This window comes from Anarhichas minor, unplaced genomic scaffold, assembly GCF_050575085.1.
Source record: "Anarhichas minor isolate MPS153535 unplaced genomic scaffold, ASM5057508v1 ptg000136l, whole genome shotgun sequence".
In the NCBI taxonomy this organism is placed as follows: Eukaryota; Metazoa; Chordata; class Actinopteri; order Perciformes; family Anarhichadidae; genus Anarhichas; species Anarhichas minor.
In genome coordinates, this window is record NW_027466582.1 from 11,274,059 (window position 1) to 11,292,722 (window position 18,664).

Sequence of the window (18,664 nt, forward strand, 5' to 3'; positions counted from 1 at the left end):
GCATTAATGATGAACAGGATACAACTTTATATTTACGCCAAATTGCAGCAATCCTCACCCAACAGTCTTGATGAATTTAAACTGAGTTTGAGTTGTTAAACCCCTAATAATTCATAACAAGGATGCTTTTCAGACTTTAACTTTGACGGTAACTTATTTCGTCATGAATTGTAATGTTATAGGACAACATTTAAGGTATGAAACCGAAATTAAGCGACCGAATAGGCGATATTCACCGTCGGGAGCAACGGAGAATATAATCAAACGAACCCATTCTGTCAGCGCACGAAGCTTGTGATTGGACGAGCCTACCGGAAGTAGTGTGGCTAAGGCGGAAGTAAAGAAGCTACGTCAATGTGAATGGATCACACAAATTTTGCAACACGTTTATGAATATTGTGTTGTTTTTCACGTTTAACGAACATGGCTTGTTTCTTCAGAAGAACAATAGCAGCAAAGGTAACGAAGCAGGAAGATTACACTGTATGCTAATGCTAAGTTAGCAGCATGCCTTGACCCTGGAGCAAGTAAAAACAAAGAGGATTGCAAGACTGTCTGTTGATCCTTGCATATGCTCTACAAACTCATCACATGCTATTTATTTAAATGTCATACCTCTTCGTGTGTCTCGTGTGTAGCTGGGTCGCACGCTGCAGCAGTCTGAGGATGCCTTCATACCAGCTCTGTCAGCAGTTCCAGTTTTTAAGAAACAGTTAAGTTCGTTTAACTAACTCCATTAATCCTCTGGTGTGCAAGAATGAGACTAAGTCATCTGCTCTATGTGTGTTAAAGCTCCCTGAACGTGTTCTCCTCAGGCAGACTGCTGACTTCAAACTATCAATCAGCACATTACGGATCAGAGGGATTTTACCATCCAGTGGTGACATACAGCTGCAGACTGAAGGCTTGGCCTCTCGGGTAAGATTCGTCTTGGAGGAAGCATGGGTGAAGGATAAAACTATTTGACACTATGCTGTTTTAAGCTCACAAATAGACTGCATTTCATTATGCTATAAATAGAAGACATGCAAGTGGATGAGGACAAAGGTTTGTTTGGTGCCAAGGCAAAGAAGCAATAAATTAAGTGTCATCTCTCATAACATAAGATGTGTTTGAAACGTGTAATATAAAGTTTTCCTTGCTCTTTCACCTGGAACCAAAATCACAAAGTTAACTGAATATTTCCTACTTCATGTTTGTAGATGCACTCTAAATCTATTCTGCTTGATATAATCCAGAACTAAAAAAAAACAAAAGGGCTTTTATCTTCCTTAAAATCTCCTCTGTATTTGTCAGTTGGAGCAGGACAGTGTGGTGGAGGACATATCTGCTGGGCGTGGAATGATCAACTTTAAAGTGAATCGCAAACTTCTTGTCCAGGTTTGTCAATTTTCTTTTCCGCGCTGGTGAAAACGGTCGTCCTGTCTGCTTCTGTTGTGATTATAATCCGTTTCACTCCCTCTGTTTCAGAAAATGTTGGAGCCGTTTGGAAAGGACGAGGATGAGAAGTTTGCGTTAAATAGTGAACTTTTTAATACTCTCAAGAGAGGAACAACATTAGTTGAGTACAGGTATGTTAGTGTTTGTATATCTTCCTTCAGTACATGCAATGTCTTCACTTGTGGATTGCCGTCAGTCAGAATGAATGAGTTTTTATGTTGCAGCTCTCCAAATATAGCCAAAAAATTCCATGCTGGACACTTAAGATCCACAATTATTGGTGAGTTTTTGATTAAATTTGATTTGTTCAGTAACTAAAACCAGAATAGTGATGAAGATTAATATGCAAGTGAGTTGTACTGTGAAATGACAAGAAATAGAAGTATAGAATTGCCAAAAAAATGTGTTTTGAAATAGTATTTTACCCACCAGAGAGTAGTGAAGTTCAAAAAATAAAATAATGTCTCCAGGTAACTTTATTGCTAACCTAAAGCAGTGCCTTGGATACGACGTTATTCGAATGAACTACCTCGGAGACTGGGGTATGCAGTTTGGTGAGTAAATAATGTGCAAAATATTCAACATGTGTCCTCTGGGGTCATAAATGCTTCTCTTTGAGTGAATTTTATTGACAAAACTGTTTTCCATCTTTGATTTCAGGTCTGCTGGGAGCTGGGTTTAGTAAATTTGGATGTCAGGAGAAGCTGAAACAGAATCCCTTACAGCATTTGTTTGAGGTGACTTTGCATGGTCGGAATAAAGACACACAGATCCTTTACCAAAGAGACATGTTAAATGAGTGTGTGTGTGTTCGTTGCTTTTGTCTTGCAGGTCTATGTTCAAGTAAACAAGGAGGCAGAGCACAATGAGGATATGATGCAGGCTGCCAGAGACTTCTTTAGACAGCTGGAACAGCATGAGAGCGAGGCCGTGTCCTTATGGCAACAGTTCAGAGAGATCACAGTGGACGAGTATCAACATGTTTACAAGGTACGACTAGCTGCACTGAATAACAAGCATCACCAACCGACACCACAGTCACAAAAACCGAAACTTAAAATAAATATAATCAACCGTAAGATTTGACATTCGTTTTTGAATCTTTCCAGCGGTTAGGGGTCCACTTTGATATTTACTCCGGGGAGTCCTTTCACCACCATCAAGCCCAGGAGGTGGTGCAGCAGCTTCACAGTCGAGGCCTGTTGAAAACCTCTGAGTATGTGACTGTGTGTGATGGCATTCAATCAGTAGCTGGCATGACACACTCTTTAAGTAAAATGAATCAAATGATCGGGTGGCTCACCTGAGCTTATAACCCCTACGACAGCCACAGACGCAAAGGTGTTTCTAAAATACATGACCGATCCTAGCTTTAATGAGTCATGCTCAGTTGGCTGTCACTGATTTTGTATGTGTCGGGTGTTGAACGTTTTGGCAGATGTATTTATTTTGAAACGTGGATTTTAGCTGTTCCGGATGCTTTTAGATCGTGAAATTATAACTTGAGTTGGAAGCTGATTTCATCTTATCTCAGAAATATCCTTATTGTAATGTGTGTTCCAGGAAGTTCAGAAACATTCTTCATTACTCAGTTTGTCCACCAGAGAGCACCGGTTTATTTTTACCCTGTGACGGCTCAGTACTTTATCTTTAGATTAGATTAGAATCAACTCAATCTTCACTCTGAGACAACGAAATGCAGCATCTGTCATATACTTCAAATACTACTTAATTAATGTTATTAGCATCTCATCAGACAAGGTGGAGACAGATTTCATTCATTTTTAATACCTGTGATTTCCTTTTGTATAATTTTTCATGTGTAACAATAATTAAATTAATGCTCTTTCATTGTAGTAATCATTGATGTATATGATATATATATATATATATATATATATATTAGTTAAATTAATGACAGCCAAGCCTGAGCTTACAAGGACTTGTGTTTACAGGAAAGGAACCGGTGTAGTGGATCTCTCCTCTACTGGAGACATGAGCAGCGTCTGCACGGTGCTCCGCAGTGACGGCACAACTCTCTACATCACCAGGTCAGCACTAGTTCAAATGGTCAATTCAAATTTGCAGGAAAATGTTCAATTTTGTTAAAATGAATAATGCATAAGAAAGTGGCAATAATGGCTTATTTTCCACTTTCTGCATTGAAGAGATCTTGCTGCAGCGATTGACCGAAAAGAAAAGTACCATTTTGATGAGATGATTTATGTGGTAAGGAAACTCTACCTCTCTACCTTTTACTTTTAAAATCACTGTCCTTTTTAAAGACATGATGGAACAGTTGGGAGTAACTTTACATATACAAGGCACATTTATCTACAACATGGGGTACAGTACTAATAGACATTTACTTGCAGTCATAAGTGATGTGTACATAATGACCATCTTTTGGGTTTTGGACTGTTGGATGGAAAATACATGACATATTATAATTTTTTTTAACTGTGATGGTCGTTTTTCACCATTTTCTGGTCATTTTATAGATAAAAACAAGTGATCGATTTTCATAAAATAATTGGCAAATGAATAGATTAATTAAGAAATAATTGTTGGTTGCAGCCCTACTCATTTATTTAAATGGTGTTATGATGACCAAGTAGGATATCCTTTATGCTCTGATGAAGACTTGGGCCAAAAAAGAGGGGGCATTTTACATATTTTTTTTGTGCTGCCGTTTTCCCTAATATTGTCATTTTTATCGTCTTTTTTTGGCAGCTGAAACAAATATGAAAAACATGCTAAACACAACAATACAAAATGGATGTTTGGATATTTAGTCTGAAAATCATTGATTAGTGAGTCCTGTTTGCCTGGTTCTCTGTTTATAAGCAGAGCCACTTGTGCTACTATTACCACTTCTGTTGTTTCCTTGAACCTTTATGGATGCATATTTTTCAGTTAGCTGCATCTGTTTTTCTTTTTAAGACCGATAAAAGTCAAGCGAATCACTTCCACCAGTTGTTCCACATCCTGCTCGCTATGGGACATTCTTGGGCTGACAGGTAAACAGTAAAACACCTCAACACAACTACACACATGACACAGAGCAGATTATGGAAGCTGCTAGCTGATGTTAGCGAATGCTAGTTGCGAATTGGCTCTTAGAGATCAAAGAATGGTTTTGTTAAATGGTTTTAAAAACTTTTCACACTGATGGAAAGGCACATTATGTTTAAAATGGGGTTCAAATTGCGAAAGTGGTCTCGCCTTGCCTTGCCTTGCATTGCATTGCCTGGAATAACAGGGAAACTGACAGTTGTTAATGTCCATCAAGTTGGATTTCTCAATACTTTACGTAATCGGCACCCCACCCACCAGACATCTGTTTTTTATTACAAACATTGGTCTTTGAAGATGCCTTTTGTCCCATGTGAAATGTTTTTGCTTAACTTGAGTATTTTGTCTACTTTTTTATCCCGCCTTATACCTCTGCTCCACTACAATATTATACTTTTTACTGCACTTCTACTATCTGATGGTTAAAGTTGAACATTTTCTTTCAGAATGTATAATAAAGTTATAAAATATGATAAAAAAAACTTTGCTGATGATACTTCTGCATTTTTAAAGTTTTAAGGCAGGACCTTTACTTGTAACAGAGTATTTCTTTAAGTATAGTACTGCTTGTTTATATAACCACCACTGGTTACAGGTGTGAGCATGTGCCCTTTGGCCTGGTCCTGGGTATGAACACCCGGAGGGGTGAGGTGGTGTTTCTGGAGGACGTGCTGGACGAAGCTCGGGCCAGGATGCTCCACAACATGAACCAGTCAAAAAGTAAGACCTGCCTCACCTTACAGCTCTCTGCCAAAGGTATATTTGCACGTGTTCTCGTATTTCACATGCAGCTGACACTTCAAGTAATTGCACATACAGCTGGTTTGTGCAGTATCACCATTGTGGTATTTAAAAACAGACATTTGCTTCACATGTGGTGCACTTTACAGCGTCTCTCTGTCAGTGGGCTTTGTGGATGGTGGTGATGCAACAGTTACATTTTTGTGAACAATAATTTGCATCGGTATCCTAAAGTTAGTTTGATCGATGTCTAATGTTTGAAGTATAGTATCATTTCCTGTTCCTTTACAAGTATGTTGACTTCACGTATACTAACTGCAAAAAAAGACAAGTTTATATTACATATAGAGTTCAGTCCAGCTCAACGTGGATGCTCCCAGTTGTCTCAACCACAGTGTAATTTAGGATATTTGTTTCCATTATAGTGGGATCATTTTGATTATAGTACATGAGAAATTCCTTCAGCCAGAATATTGACTGACAAGACTAAACTACTGCGGCTGTCATAAGGGACGCACATGTGTCTCTCAATCTCTTTAAAATGGCAAATGCCAAGAAAACCCGCCAATGTGAGAACAATGAGCCTGTATTTGCTTTTCCCACAGCAACAAAGGAAATGGATAACCCAGAGGACACCGCAGAGAAAGTGGGAATCAGTGCGCTAATAGTGCAGGTGAGTTGTTACAGTTCTAAACCTTACCTCTACGCTCTACTGTCAAGTCACATATTCAACGGTTTCATTTCCTTATCTGCACAATGCGAGTAGAGAGATTCTATTTTCCATTGACTCTGTTTCAGGACTTCAGAGGTGCGCTGCAGTCAGACTATAAGTTCGACTGGGACAGGATGCTGCAGGCTCAGGGAGACACGGGAGTTTTCCTCCAGTACACACATGCTCGACTCCGCAGGTCCGTGTTCACCACCTGCTGAAAATAATGAAACTCTGTTTCGGTATTCTAGTCTCACAGTCACTCTTAGGGATTTAGTCTGTGTCAAGGATTAAAAAAGCATTACAACATATTTATCTATAAATGTACATCATGTGTATGACATTGGCTCATTCACATGTTTATCATGGTGTCGTTACTGCAGTTTAATACGGAGGAATGAAGGTGTCGAGGCAGTTATATTTGATCCATCCCTCCTGCTTGAACAGACGAGTATCACGATACTGCAGCACCTCCTTCGGTAAGCAAACCACTTTTTATCCCCCAAGTCTTCTGCATATCGTCAAACAATGACAGACGTCAGTTTTATCAATATTTGCTCCGTATTTAATAAAAAATCTCAATGTACTCTGTGTAGCTATGATGAAGTGTTGTACCAGTCGGCCCAGGATCTGCAGCCCAAACACCTGGTCAACTTTTTATTGAAGCTCTGGTAAGAAGGATGTTTGTCTCGAGGGTGTGCCAGGAGCTTTTTGGTGGTTAACGTTTAACTGGCTCCTTACCGTCCGTGTAGCCACAATGTTTTTTGTGTACTGATGTTATTCCTCTTCAATCTCTTGCAGCCACCTGATCGCCTCAGCACATAGAGAGCTGCCGGTGAAAGGAAGCTCTCAGGATGTTGCACAGGTAGGAAGAGAATCACTCAAGTACATATTTGTGGGTTTTTTCTTTTTAAATGCACCGTCATGCAATATTATTCAGTCAGTAAATCATAATTAATATAAAAAATAAGCACATCGGTTGGCCCTATCAGCTTCTGCAAAGAATTAAACATGTCCAGTCCCAGATTAGGTTTGCGTTATTACAACACAAATATTTCTGATTCAAATTCTGACTATTATTGTATTAAATTAATTATGTATTGGTGGTCTGCGTAGTATTAAAGCAAGACATTATAACTGTGAATCGTCAAAACAAATGCAGTTTTGTATGTTTATTTTCTGCAGCTGAATACATTTGCAGGAAACACTTATATTTACAGATGGTCGCAGGTTATGTTTCTACAGTATAAGACATTGCTAATATTAACATTGCTCGTCTTGCAATTTGAAAATAGCACTTTTTGAGATCCTGATGTAAAACGATTAATCATCTGCGTCACGTCACAGAAAAATCGGCGCATTAATGAGAAAAAGCATGAAGACTGATAGTAAATTCCATCCTGGTTCAGCTAAACTCAGTGATAAACAAATGAAAATGCTCTTAATTGCAAAAAATGAAGCGTTCTTATCTCGTTTGCCGAATGTCAACAGGCAAGGTTACGACTGTTCAGCGGGGCCTGCTCTGTCCTGGCCAATGGGATGAGGATCCTGGGCATCACACCAGTTGATAAAATGTGAAACTTAACTGTATTACATCACTGTTATTTTAACTGCTTCAGTTCATCTTTACTATAAATACATGCCTTTTACATTTTCAAAATAAAATACCATTGTCCTCAATTCACAGGAGCTTTTTCTTGTCCTATCGTCTCAGGTAGTTTCCACTCACACACATTCATCAAAGTCAGTTGACAGCTGGAGATTAGTCGAACACAAAATGCAAAGGGATGAAACTCAACTCCTATACTTATGGCAGTTCCATGCAAGTAACTAGATATAAAGAGCATACATGGTTAGACCAGTCCAATCATGAAGTATGTCGTACATGTTAACTGCTCATGTTGAGCAAAAGTAGTTGCCGTTGCTTTTTCCATTAGGTTTCAATGAAAGCTTTTAAAGTGACTTTCAAAACACAATGCAACACAGTTGTGATACAAAAGATTCAAGACACTAAAGAGATGATATTATAAACTTATAATCACATATGCAGTATTTCATTCTCCTTCAGAATCAGCACTATATGATAGACAATAACATTGCACAGTGTAAAACACATTAATTACCCCAAAAAAAAACTACATGATAAGAAGTTGTGATATTTTTACGCCGCCTAGAACATTTACAAACTTTAAACGGCTAGCTATAAAGGCCAGTTTAAGATCAAATCAACTCGTCGTATCAACTGAAAGATTGCGTGTATCTACAATTGAAGTGGATCAAAAGCTGTCGTCTATGTGGTGACCTGAACACAGAGACGACTCAACCGAGTGTTCATTTGGCTCCCAAGGGCAGGAGCTCTTTATAACAGACCAGGTCCACCAGCGAGAGAGAGACTCTCGGAGGTCGGCGGCTCACACAGTGATCAGTCTCTGTTTGGACTCCTCGTCTTTATCTTTCGAGCTCAGCTTTAATGTTTCTTGCTTCGGAATTCCATACAGGTAGATGGAAACACACACCAGGAGTGCTCCAGAGGCAAATGGGATCGCTGCGCAATAGGGAAAGAATAGCAAAATGAGGAATTTGTTTAATTTGAAAATCATAAGCCATAACACCACGCTTCACCTGATGAGCCAGAATGACTCAGCATACCAACAATGTGGTCTTGAGAAACGTACTTATCTTTAGTCCGAACATGACGACAGACGCCACTGTTGAGAGAACGATGGCGGCTGCAGCAGAGAAGCCTTTCATGATGTTGTCTGTGTACTTCACTACCACCGACGTGTAGAGACCACCCACACTGGCCAAGACTGGAAGCACAAAGAGCAGTGTCAGCTAAAATACTGTGAAGATAAGTGAAATTAATTATTAAAAAAAGAAACCATCCTCAGGTTTAGTCGTACTTACATACTACAAAGCACACCAAGGGCGTGTAACCGAAGAAGAAACCTTTCTCCAGGATCTTCTCACCATCATTTATGTAAACACCAAACAGTGTGACCACAATACCGGACAGGTACATCTGGATGTTTCTCACCCACAGAGACGTGTCTGAGCTCTTCAACACCTTCTCAAAGTACACACCTTAAATCATAAAGTAGACACACAACTGTTAATACACGAATATTTTGCGACAGGTATCTCAAATAACGTTAAAAACATGACAGATCAGCAATGCCAATAAAAATAATCAATTCACTTTAAGCAACTCCTAATGAGAAAAGACATCATCCGTTGACTTGGCTGGTCAATGCAGCGTTGTTTTTGGCAGCTAAACAAATATTTGACAAAAAGGTGAATCCACCATCTGTCATTTTCACTGAATCATTTGCCAAAATTACCTGCAAACCCTGAACAAAGGACAGCAATAGCGATGGCGATGAACCCAAACAAAGGATTTTGCTCAACCTGGAAGACAAAAAAAAAAAAAGACATGGCATGAGCCACCAGAGACGGTTAATACCATTTGCATTTTGATCCACGATAGTGTGAGTCACAGGACATATATTTAAGTGGATAGTCGGGATGTTTATAACATTTAAATTTGAATATATGCCACCCCCACCTGAACCTTAGTGGACTCTCCAGGCTTCCATTGGACGAGTGTTACGCCCGCGCAGAGCATGAAGACAGAGAACCACTGCATCCGGCCAAGAGAGCGGTTCAGCATGAAGACTGTACACAAGGCTGTGCACGGGATCTTCAGCTGATAGGTCACCTACACAGAAGAAACACAAGTTAGCTCTAAAAACTATTGGTTTTTTAAAAACCTATTTATAAAAGTTAGGTGAACACACATACTGTGGGTATTATGGGAACTGCTGAGAATAACCACTGCTACACTCCTTTCACCATGAACGTCACGCATTTAAGGGATCAATGTTTCTATATCGGAAGTTTCGTTTAATAAACAGTAATTCTGCTAACTGATCAGTTGGTTGAGTCATTTATCAAGCAAAAACACCAAACATTTAATAGGTTCATTTTTTTTAAAGTCAGGATTTGCTGCTTTCTTTTCTGTTTTAATTAGAATGTCTTGAGTTTGTGGACTATTGGTTGAACAAGTAGAGAAGTTTAAAGAGGTTAGAAATGTGTAATAGACATTATTTCCCTATTTTTTTTTTTTACATTTGCAAGACCTAAACGAGCGATTAATAAACAAATGAGTCAATAATGAATATACAAGATTGTATTTGATTAGACTAACTGCTAACTAAGTGACACTTGGTCAGATATGCAGCCAGTGGCAAGCAAGCGGCACTCGTTCGACACCCGTCAAGAAGCTGCCAAGCGGGCGGAGCCACATTGTTGTTACGATATGATTTTGATTAAACTATATTACGAACTGTATTGCATCAAAAATCAAAAACTTGATTCTTGCTGTGTACATGCCTTGCTGTGTATTTGACAGAATGAGTCATACAAGTTCTTTCTACATTGTTAAGTGGGTACAGCACAGACACATTCGGCTCACCAACAATCAACACCCAGCCCTTGTATTACGAGTGCATTCATTAGAACCTACTTTAAACAATCTTCAGTTCATACCTGATAAACCGCTGCATCAAGGTTACTCAAGGCAACAAAGGCCATGTTGTTCTGAATTGCATACACTACAGAGGGCACGCTCAGCTTCAGCAGTTCTTTGGGGCTGCAGAATATATGTTCCACTAAAGCATTCTTCAGTCTGGTGGGGCTTCCTGTTTCTCTGGAAGAACAGGCACAAAACACACTCATGAAGATTGTAAATACTTTGATTCATTTAAATAGACAAAGGCAGCTCAGAACCTCTGACAGTTTCATTGTTTGTCCAAAGTTGATGACAAATACATGTAGTGAGGCTGCTTTAAATGTGCATTAGACTACAACTATCTTACTATTAACTCCAGTCACCGGTAAAGTACTTTAGAGTGTGCTGAATGTGAATGAATGTATGCGTATGAATGGTGCTACACAAACAAAGTTTGCTAGGTTTCTTATTCATAATTATTGTAGAAACACTTTTTCCATGTATTTTTTAAAGTATACTCCTGTGGTGAAAGGTGCAACTGACCATGTTACAGTTACTAACACTTACTTTGACAGCATCCCCAGACTCAGTATTAATTTAACGACCTCAGCGATGCACACTGCAGTCGTGGAGAAGTACAGATCTGTTGAGATGGTCCTCGTGTACCGCAGTGACACTGTGTATGTAGCCGCCACCAGTGTCATCACTGTCAGGCAGTACAGCTTGAAGACCACGCTCACATTTTCTGTGGAGGGACGGAGTGAACATGTCGTTACGATGTTATTTTAATGTAGCTAACAGCCATTCCCGTACAGTTACACAAGTCACAACGAGTGTCATCACCTCCGTTAACGGAGAACTATAAGCGGCACATTACTAGCATTTAGCTCAGTGTCTTAGTGTTACCGTTGGTCCACTAAGGGGTAGCATTAGGCTATCACAGCTAGCTTGTATTAAATTGTAAAAACTCACCGACAGCCATCTTTTCTGTGATCGGTGTCCGTCCCAGATGAAAGGAAGTCGATCTGCCTGTTCACTTTACATCGCATCAAAACTGACCACGTAGCCAGATCCGGAATGGAAGTTGTTGCTCGACCGGCTACACAGCAATGTTTATCTACCTCCTTCGGTTTTTCCTGCCTAGTGGCCATAGCCCACTTTACCCAGAAAGCAGCGCGAGTCCACTTTAAGAAGAGTGCGTTTGTTTTCTGTACCCGGAAAAGTCTGCAAGTTAAGTCCTCTGCGGTCATTCAGTACCATTGATGCTCTTTACGTTACATTGCAGGGAAAACCAAACGGTTAATGTTACCCTCAAATGTATTCAAGTGTTTTTACAGGTATCTACTGTTACTGATACGTAAAACAATGAATTCCCCAAAGTACTCTTTTGTTTTAGTTCAGGCAGGACACAATATTAAAATCCGCATTTTGACAGGCATGTAAGAAAACACAGATTCGATGAATATATTTTTGAATGTATTTATTTTTGACAATGAAAAACTTGGTTTTGGTTCAAGTAATATGCCAATTGCTACCAGATATTTTATATATGCAAGAAATCAGGTTTGCAGCGAGAGTGTATTGAAATGCAATTTTCCATCACTGTAAAAAACTGGTTTGACTCTATCATCTTTTATATAACATAAAATAAAGTGGGGATATATGAACTCTACAGGTCATAAATGTATAACAACAATATGATCACAATTATGGACGTTTTTAGAGATGCAGCTAATTAAAATAAAGGATTTCTGACAGTGTCACATTAAACACTCAACACAAGAAATATATTGCAGCATTCTGCTAAGTGACAACATTTTCTGTTAAGAACATAGTTCATGTTCTACATCACAATCTCTCTGACCTTCTTCAGGGCAGCAGGAGTGAATCTTCTCTCTCTGACTGCAGCCATAATACCACAACACACATCACAGCATGTTGGGAACACATTGAAACTGCAGGCGATTTTAAATGGTATAGAAGCAATGGTATTACCCATCATAGAAGATATTCTTAGATGTTAAAAGTTATGGGAAAATATCCACAACTTGTTTACTTCCCACAAAGACCCCAGCCTGGGATATTGTTTTGGTGTAGCTCTACTCACAAATGGCACAGTGTCCATCAAATCCATGCCCTGCTGCTGGAGGGAAAAGATGCAGCGTGCACGGATTGAGCAATTTAACTGCAACAAAAGTGAACTCAGGAGTTGTCAGAGGGAACATGCTCGAGGCCTTCGCTCTCCCTCACCAGCGCCCTCTCCAGAATGACACGGCCCTCCTTATAGCGCTGGCTTTCCTCGTTGGCGAACTCGTACGTCCAGCCCAGCTTGCTGTTGCAGTTCTTGCAGGTGACGTCCCTCACCATGTGTCTTCCTGTCAGCATGACTCTGTCTTGCACCTCGCTGTGCTGCAGATTCACAACCTGGAGAGCAGCAGCCAGATATCAGTCCCTGTGACAGTTAATTGCTATAGTGTCTGACCAACACCCAAACCCAAATATATTCAATTTAGAATGATAAAACAGTGATAAGCTTGAAATCCTCATATTTGAGAAGCTGGAACCATCACGTTTGGCATTTTGCTTGGAAGTTTTCTTCAACAATCGATTAATGGACTAATTGTCCAGTCATACTATCTTACTCTCCTCCTAACTTAATGAGGAACTGGTCATTATATGGATAACAGACTTTGTTAATATTAACTGAGCTATTAACTTATATCACAGCCCTAACGTGTTAAACTACAGTGGTGATCCTTTATCATTTCACCATTAAACTAAGAAGTGCAACACTCCTGTTGTCCACGATCCAAGTGAAGGAGGTGATGTGCAGGTACCTTGTTGAACAGCAAAGCTCGTCCGGTGGCCCCAGTGAAGCGCGTGGAGATCAGTTCAGCTCGGTTGGTCAGAATGGTGTCACAGTTTGCACAAGAGAAGAGGCGAGTCCCACCAATGTGATCCAAGAAGATGCGCCCCATTTTGTCCACCACAAGGTAAAAACAAATACATGTAAAGATAGTTACCTTGTTCCATCACCTTTTTTTTTCTTTACATACATTACCAATATTATAATTAATACTTTGAGACATCAGGCATTTTGCTATATTGTTAACTCCAGTAATATCTCTTGAATTAGGCCATTTTTGGCATTGTTGCAAACCAATTACCAGTTTTTCCTTGAAGTACATTTGTGAGGTATTTTATTAGCTGGATTTGCCAAAGATATTCCAGTCTGATCATTTTTTTCATTAACAAAATCTCAATTGTTTGTTTTATTACATTTCAAAATATATGGATGACATAACATTACATATACTGTGACAGAGGACTTTACAGTTATTTTGTGCTAAGCTATCCGTTGTAACAGGTGTGACGAAAAAGCATTTTATAGTGATTTTTTTTGGCATTCATCGTCTCACTAATGTTAGGTGTTTACATCCTCAGTTGAGAAATGTATGCATGATATAAATGATAACTTTGATCGTCTCTGTAACACAAACTATACCATGAAGTTTGGTTTATTTACAAGATACATTTAGTGGTTACTCGCTGGGATAAAAATAGTACTATTTGTGGGTTATGAGATTCACTTGAAGGTAACATGTGGCCTGGTATCTCAACAAGAAAAACATTTCACTGTGGATTTAATTAAGAGAACAAATGCATCCAGATAACATGAATAGGCCAAGCACCGGTTAACGCTGAATCCACGCCACAATTCTCACCTCGCAAAAGTTAGCTAGCTGAATAGCAGTTGCCAAGAAACGTAGATTTCTGTCGTCGAAGTGTCTCTAAATTAACGGTAATCGCCGGCTTGTCTTTTGTCCTCACCGGTCTCCTCTGTTGTTACTGTGGTTAATCTCTGATGAAGCTAGCCGTGCTAGTGGCGTTAGCTTCATTACGTTAGTGATAACGAGAACGAGAGCTTCCGCTCAGGATTTTCAAAGTAAATCCCCTCTAAAAAACATGTAGCGAGTCAAGGCTATTTTATCTTGTAGTAATTGTGAACTACTACTTATGAACTTATATATTATTCATACTAAAGACTAGAGTCCGCAACACCAAACGTGTAATAAACTCTTTTTTCCAATTACAAAGTATATGCTTTTATTTTGAAAGCAAATTATCCCCAGTATCTCAGTGTTTCTCTGGTAGCTTAATGCAGCCCCATTTTATGACCACGAGGGGGCAGCAGAAACACCTGTACAAACATCAAGGAATGTGATTGACCCATAGCATTAGATGTTGCAGTATTTTGCAGATGTATACAATTTTATTTTGTTTAAAAAGTTGCACTCGTGACTGCAGGACAGCAGTACTGATATTGAGTGGAGTGGATTTTGCTGATTAAATTAGTAAATTGAATTGTATTGAATTACCCTGTTGACAGAGAGCTATGTATTCAAAGAACACAAGAGGAGGTTTTGGATCTTGGAAGAGTTTCTACTCTTCAGTGTGTCATAATCATATACATTAAAGCTTGTTAATAGTCTGGCGATATTATATGTTTTTCTTACTGTCAACAAATCCCACGAATAGACCAAAACCAAGAATGAATTAGAACAAGTATTGTCTGTGTAGTTAAAGACTGATATAGCTTATTTCACAGTGCTTCATTGTTGTCCCAAACTATTAAAGTTACTTTTTCTGCTGAACGTGTCTAAAACAGAGGACTTCAGAGAGTATCGAGAGACGGGCTAACACATTTGGGATTTGTTGATAGGAAAATATAGAACGTAGTCAGCCTTATCCTTTAAGATCAGTCAATGGTTTGTTAGGTGTTGAATATTAATGTGTGTTCATTTAATGTGTCATAAAAGTTAATACTTTGCTGCCATGGTGCCAGAGTTGCCTGTTGGGAAAACAAGAACAAAAGCGGGAGAACGTGCACGTAGTTATCAAATATTATAGACCAATTTAGCATTGATCAAGGCTACCACAGTCCGCACCTTCCTGTGTGCTACCCACGTGAATATACAGCCAAATACATATCGTCATGTTCGATAACAAAATCCTGCAAACAAGTAACCAATTAACTTTACAGCTATGATAAAGAAAATCAAGACAATCTGATTTAACTGGTGATACATGGCATGCATTCAAATAAAAAGATAGGTGTAGTATAAACTCTAACAGGCTTGACTGTAATTCCATATAATCACATGCTGTCTTGCTCCACCTCTACCGGCTCTACCAGCTCAGTAAGCTTTTGGCTTTCATTCTATCTGTGTGCTTTACCCTCCATCTCATATGTGTTCAAAAGTGTTCATGAAACCCCAAAGCCTCTCATCTGAAGTTACATGACAAGTGAGCCAAAGCCATTAGTGATGTCCCAAAACACCACACAGAGATCGTAGCAGCTAGAGAAGCGGCAATTGGTAACATCCATCCAGTGGTCTGTCGCTGCTGTTGGTGGGATATGAAAGCAGAACTCTTTGATGTTGTTTCTTACTTTGATGCTTTTTTTTTTATAAACTAAAAAGACTTACTGAGGAAAGAATCGTCAAGCTTTGTCTTTCAAAAACATGTCTCAGAAGCTGGATTCTCACCTCTGTTTTTGTACTGAAGTTGTCAAAGACAAAGTTAAGAAACCTCTGCAGCTTTCTTCAATTTGTGACCATTTTTTAAGTTGTAAGAAAATTGATGAATAGCTTTGATTCTTTAGGAGAAGACATAAAAGTGACGGATTTTTACTTTTATCTTTCACTTTAAATCTAGAATTTTACTTTTCTCATGCGTCTTCTCCTCTCTTGATTCATCTCTTTGTCCCCAGCTACAGAGCTAACATCCAACAGCTCTTTCTCTGTCTCAGGCTTCTACGTACCAGCCTTGTTTGTGATCAGATCTTTTAAGCTCTGCAATGAAATCCTGTCTGTTGCACCTTTTCTTGAGACAAAGAAGGAAGTGATTTACGCCCAGTTCCCGTCAGATTTTAATTGTTTGTACAAGACAGGACAGGGGCAGGATTGTAACTCTAGCACAAACTGTTCAGCCCATCTAAGCCTGTTCAAAGATTAGTGTAGATCGCCGAGATAAAAGCCATACTTCAGCAGGCTGTTCATGCAGAGTTGATGTCCTTGAGGGAAGATAAAAGACTTTAAACGCAGTACAACCTCTTATCTGTATTACAGTAATCATGATTGGAGTCGAGTCTTCGGTTAGAGACAACGTTCATACTTCTGCAGCATGTAAGATCTGCTGAGACCATCAAGGGCACAATTACCTCCATTTGCACTATCACTTCAATTCCATTGTCATTGTTGTTGTATAGGTTTATATTCATATATATATATATATATATTTATATATATATATACTTTTGGATATATATTTATATTGTACATAGTCGTTAAATGTTTATACTTACATCTGTTCTACTTATTTTGTTGTCCGTGTTTTATTTTTTTTATATTTTTCCTGTTTATTTGTATATTCTGTAGCAAAGTGAAAACCGGAGTCAAATTCCTTGTATGCGTACGCATACATGGCCAGTAAAGCTGATTCTGATTCTGATGAAGACATCATAACTGCACATGTTTCAGTACAAAGTCAACTTCAGCTTGTAAACTTGTACAGTATGTGACTGTGTTCAGCTGTCCAAAACAATTAATACAGTACTAATGCTGGCAGGATTAGAGGCGGTGTTAATGTCTGTACTTCATTACACAAAAACAGTAGTTGTAGTAAAAAAAGTTGTTTTCTTAACTTCTTGGCCACCTCTATAATCAGAGAAGAGATAGTGAAAATCACTGTTATCTAAAAAAGAGCAAGTTCGTTTTGCTGCATAAATATATTAAGTAAGTACAACATCTTCATGCAGCGTGTGGTTTAAATGAACATTTTTCAGGTCATCTCCACTGTATCCAAATAATTAAGTGGATGTAGATACAGATTTTTCATTGAATCATATAAAAACCCACATCTGGTTCAGTAGGGAGTTAGTGTAACACAAGCAACTCACTGGACACCATCTTTCCACCCAATTCTGAAATATACTGTACTCATAAACTTAAAAACCAAATTTTTAATAATCTTAGTGTGACATTCCACTCCATTTATACCAAATGTATGTAACTCATTCTGACATGAAGCCAACAAGGAGCATGGTTGGGGGGAAATTTGTTGTTTTCCGCCACTGAACTCATAAATCCTTCTAAAAAAAAGAGATAGCTACAACTGTTTCTGGTAATAACCAAGATAATCTTTTCCCCTTGCACCGGAAGAGTTTTGCCCTGTCGCAACATGAATCTGTTGTTACAGTCATCATAAAAAGTGTAGTAATTCCTGACCTTATATTATTGTAGTGGAGAGGTCAAGTCCACATTCCAAGGAGTCTTATATCAGGTGTTAAAGGAAAAGTACACAAAACCACCTACCGGTGGGAGATCGACCATCTGGTGACATTGTACGGGCTAAACAACTTAGAGCTCAACGCTCTAAAGACAGTGGAGATGGTTGTGGATTTCCGGAAAAACGCAGCCCCACCTGCCCCCATCACCCTGTCGCCGCTGTGGAGTCCTTCAGCTTCCCGGGCTCCACCCCGAAGCTCCATCACCAAGAAGGCTCAGCAGAGGATGTACTTCCTCTGCTGTTCGAACTGTTCGAGTCCCTTCCCTCTGGCAGGAGGACCAAAACCTCACGCCACAAAAACAAAAAGTTTCTTCCCTTCTGCAGTAGGGCTCATCAATAAAGCCCCGGACCCCCACTGACTCAGACACTTACATCCCCAGCACAATTTATTACAGTTGCATACCCCTGCTCAACTCTTCTCTATTAATATACACTTGACACTTTAATAACTTGTTTTAATGTACTTTTATTTGTTTACTATATTTTATTGTAAATTTTCATATTTTCTAGTTTATTTTGCACTGTGTTTATTGTTATGCACCAATCATCTAGCCAAATTCCTTGTATATGTAACGTACTTCGCAATAAACCGTTTCTGATTCTGATATAAAAACATTTTTTGATCGGACATTATCCAACAAATATGCTGGTATTGGCGGATTCTGTTACCGTTGGACAAAGCCAAGCTGTTTCCCCTAGTCTTTATGCTAAGCTAACTGGCTGCTGGCTCCAGCTACATACTATACAGATGTGAGAGTGGATGTGAGCAATGTGTGTCGAGACTATATGTGCAGAAGTAATCTGATTGAAATTTGCATTAAGTTTCAAAGACAACTGTA

The 18,664-nt window shown here is 39.0% G+C and overlaps 3 protein-coding genes across 5 annotated transcripts; 1 reads left to right on the forward strand and 2 right to left on the reverse strand.

The window, feature by feature from the left end:
- Window positions 1-322: 322 nt before the first annotated feature.
- On the forward strand, window positions 323-7,645 carry rars2 (arginyl-tRNA synthetase 2, mitochondrial). 3 transcript variants are annotated; one of them, XM_076084087.1, is made up of 20 exons: window positions 323-459; window positions 639-712; window positions 816-918; window positions 1,297-1,380; window positions 1,471-1,571; window positions 1,665-1,720; window positions 1,911-1,994; window positions 2,101-2,177; window positions 2,272-2,430; window positions 2,550-2,656; window positions 3,396-3,491; window positions 3,609-3,669; window positions 4,384-4,460; window positions 5,111-5,235; window positions 5,862-5,929; window positions 6,055-6,164; window positions 6,349-6,444; window positions 6,562-6,636; window positions 6,767-6,830; window positions 7,457-7,645. In XM_076084087.1, exons 1-20 carry the CDS (start codon window positions 424-426, stop codon window positions 7,541-7,543), a joined length of 1,740 nt encoding a protein of 579 aa, XP_075940202.1. In that variant the 5' UTR covers window positions 323-423; the 3' UTR covers window positions 7,544-7,645. The 3 variants fall into 3 exon arrangements, with proteins under 3 accessions (XP_075940202.1, XP_075940201.1, XP_075940203.1); XM_076084086.1 differs by having other exon boundaries at window positions 1,471-1,720; XM_076084088.1 differs by having other exon boundaries at window positions 408-459; window positions 820-918; window positions 1,471-1,720.
- On the reverse strand, window positions 7,108-11,628 carry slc35a1 (solute carrier family 35 member A1). The gene is made up of 8 exons (XM_076084089.1): window positions 11,448-11,628; window positions 11,043-11,220; window positions 10,514-10,673; window positions 9,531-9,683; window positions 9,307-9,373; window positions 8,873-9,049; window positions 8,641-8,775; window positions 7,108-8,510 (listed from the first exon to the last, which is right to left on the reverse strand). Exons 1-8 carry the CDS (start codon window positions 11,455-11,457, stop codon window positions 8,377-8,379), a joined length of 1,014 nt encoding a protein of 337 aa, XP_075940204.1. The 5' UTR covers window positions 11,458-11,628; the 3' UTR covers window positions 7,108-8,376.
- A 312-nt stretch (window positions 11,629-11,940) lies between these two features.
- On the reverse strand, window positions 11,941-14,363 carry LOC142941943 (protein yippee-like 5). Its single transcript, XM_076084069.1, has 3 exons — window positions 14,201-14,363; window positions 13,313-13,461; window positions 11,941-12,899 (listed from the first exon to the last, which is right to left on the reverse strand). The coding sequence occupies exons 2-3, from the start codon at window positions 13,451-13,453 to the stop codon at window positions 12,678-12,680; spliced, it is 363 nt and encodes a 120-aa protein (XP_075940184.1). The 5' UTR covers window positions 13,454-13,461; window positions 14,201-14,363; the 3' UTR covers window positions 11,941-12,677.
- Window positions 14,364-18,664: the final 4,301 nt, after the last annotated feature.

Coding starts and splice junctions, on each gene's coding strand:
- rars2 (XM_076084086.1), top strand. CDS start 424: ATGGCTTGTTTCTTCAGAAGAACAATAGCAGCAAAG. Junction 1,381..1,470: donor ATCGCAAACTTCTTGTCCAG/GTTTGTCAATTT, acceptor CCTCTGTTTCAG/AAAATGTTGGAGCCGTTTGG. Junction 2,431..2,549: donor AGTATCAACATGTTTACAAG/GTACGACTAGCT, acceptor GAATCTTTCCAG/CGGTTAGGGGTCCACTTTGA.
- slc35a1 (XM_076084089.1), bottom strand. Junction 9,684..10,513: donor TTGATGCAGCGGTTTATCAG/GTATGAACTGAA, acceptor TCTTCTGTGTAG/GTGACCTATCAGCTGAAGAT. Junction 8,776..8,872: donor CTTGGTGTGCTTTGTAGTAT/GTAAGTACGACT, acceptor TTGTGCTTCCAG/TCTTGGCCAGTGTGGGTGGT.
- LOC142941943 (XM_076084069.1), bottom strand. CDS start 13,453: ATGGGGCGCATCTTCTTGGATCACATTGGTGGGACTCGCCTCTTCTCT. Junction 12,900..13,312: donor GAGCTTTGCTGTTCAACAAG/GTACCTGCACAT, acceptor GCTGCTCTCCAG/GTTGTGAATCTGCAGCACAG.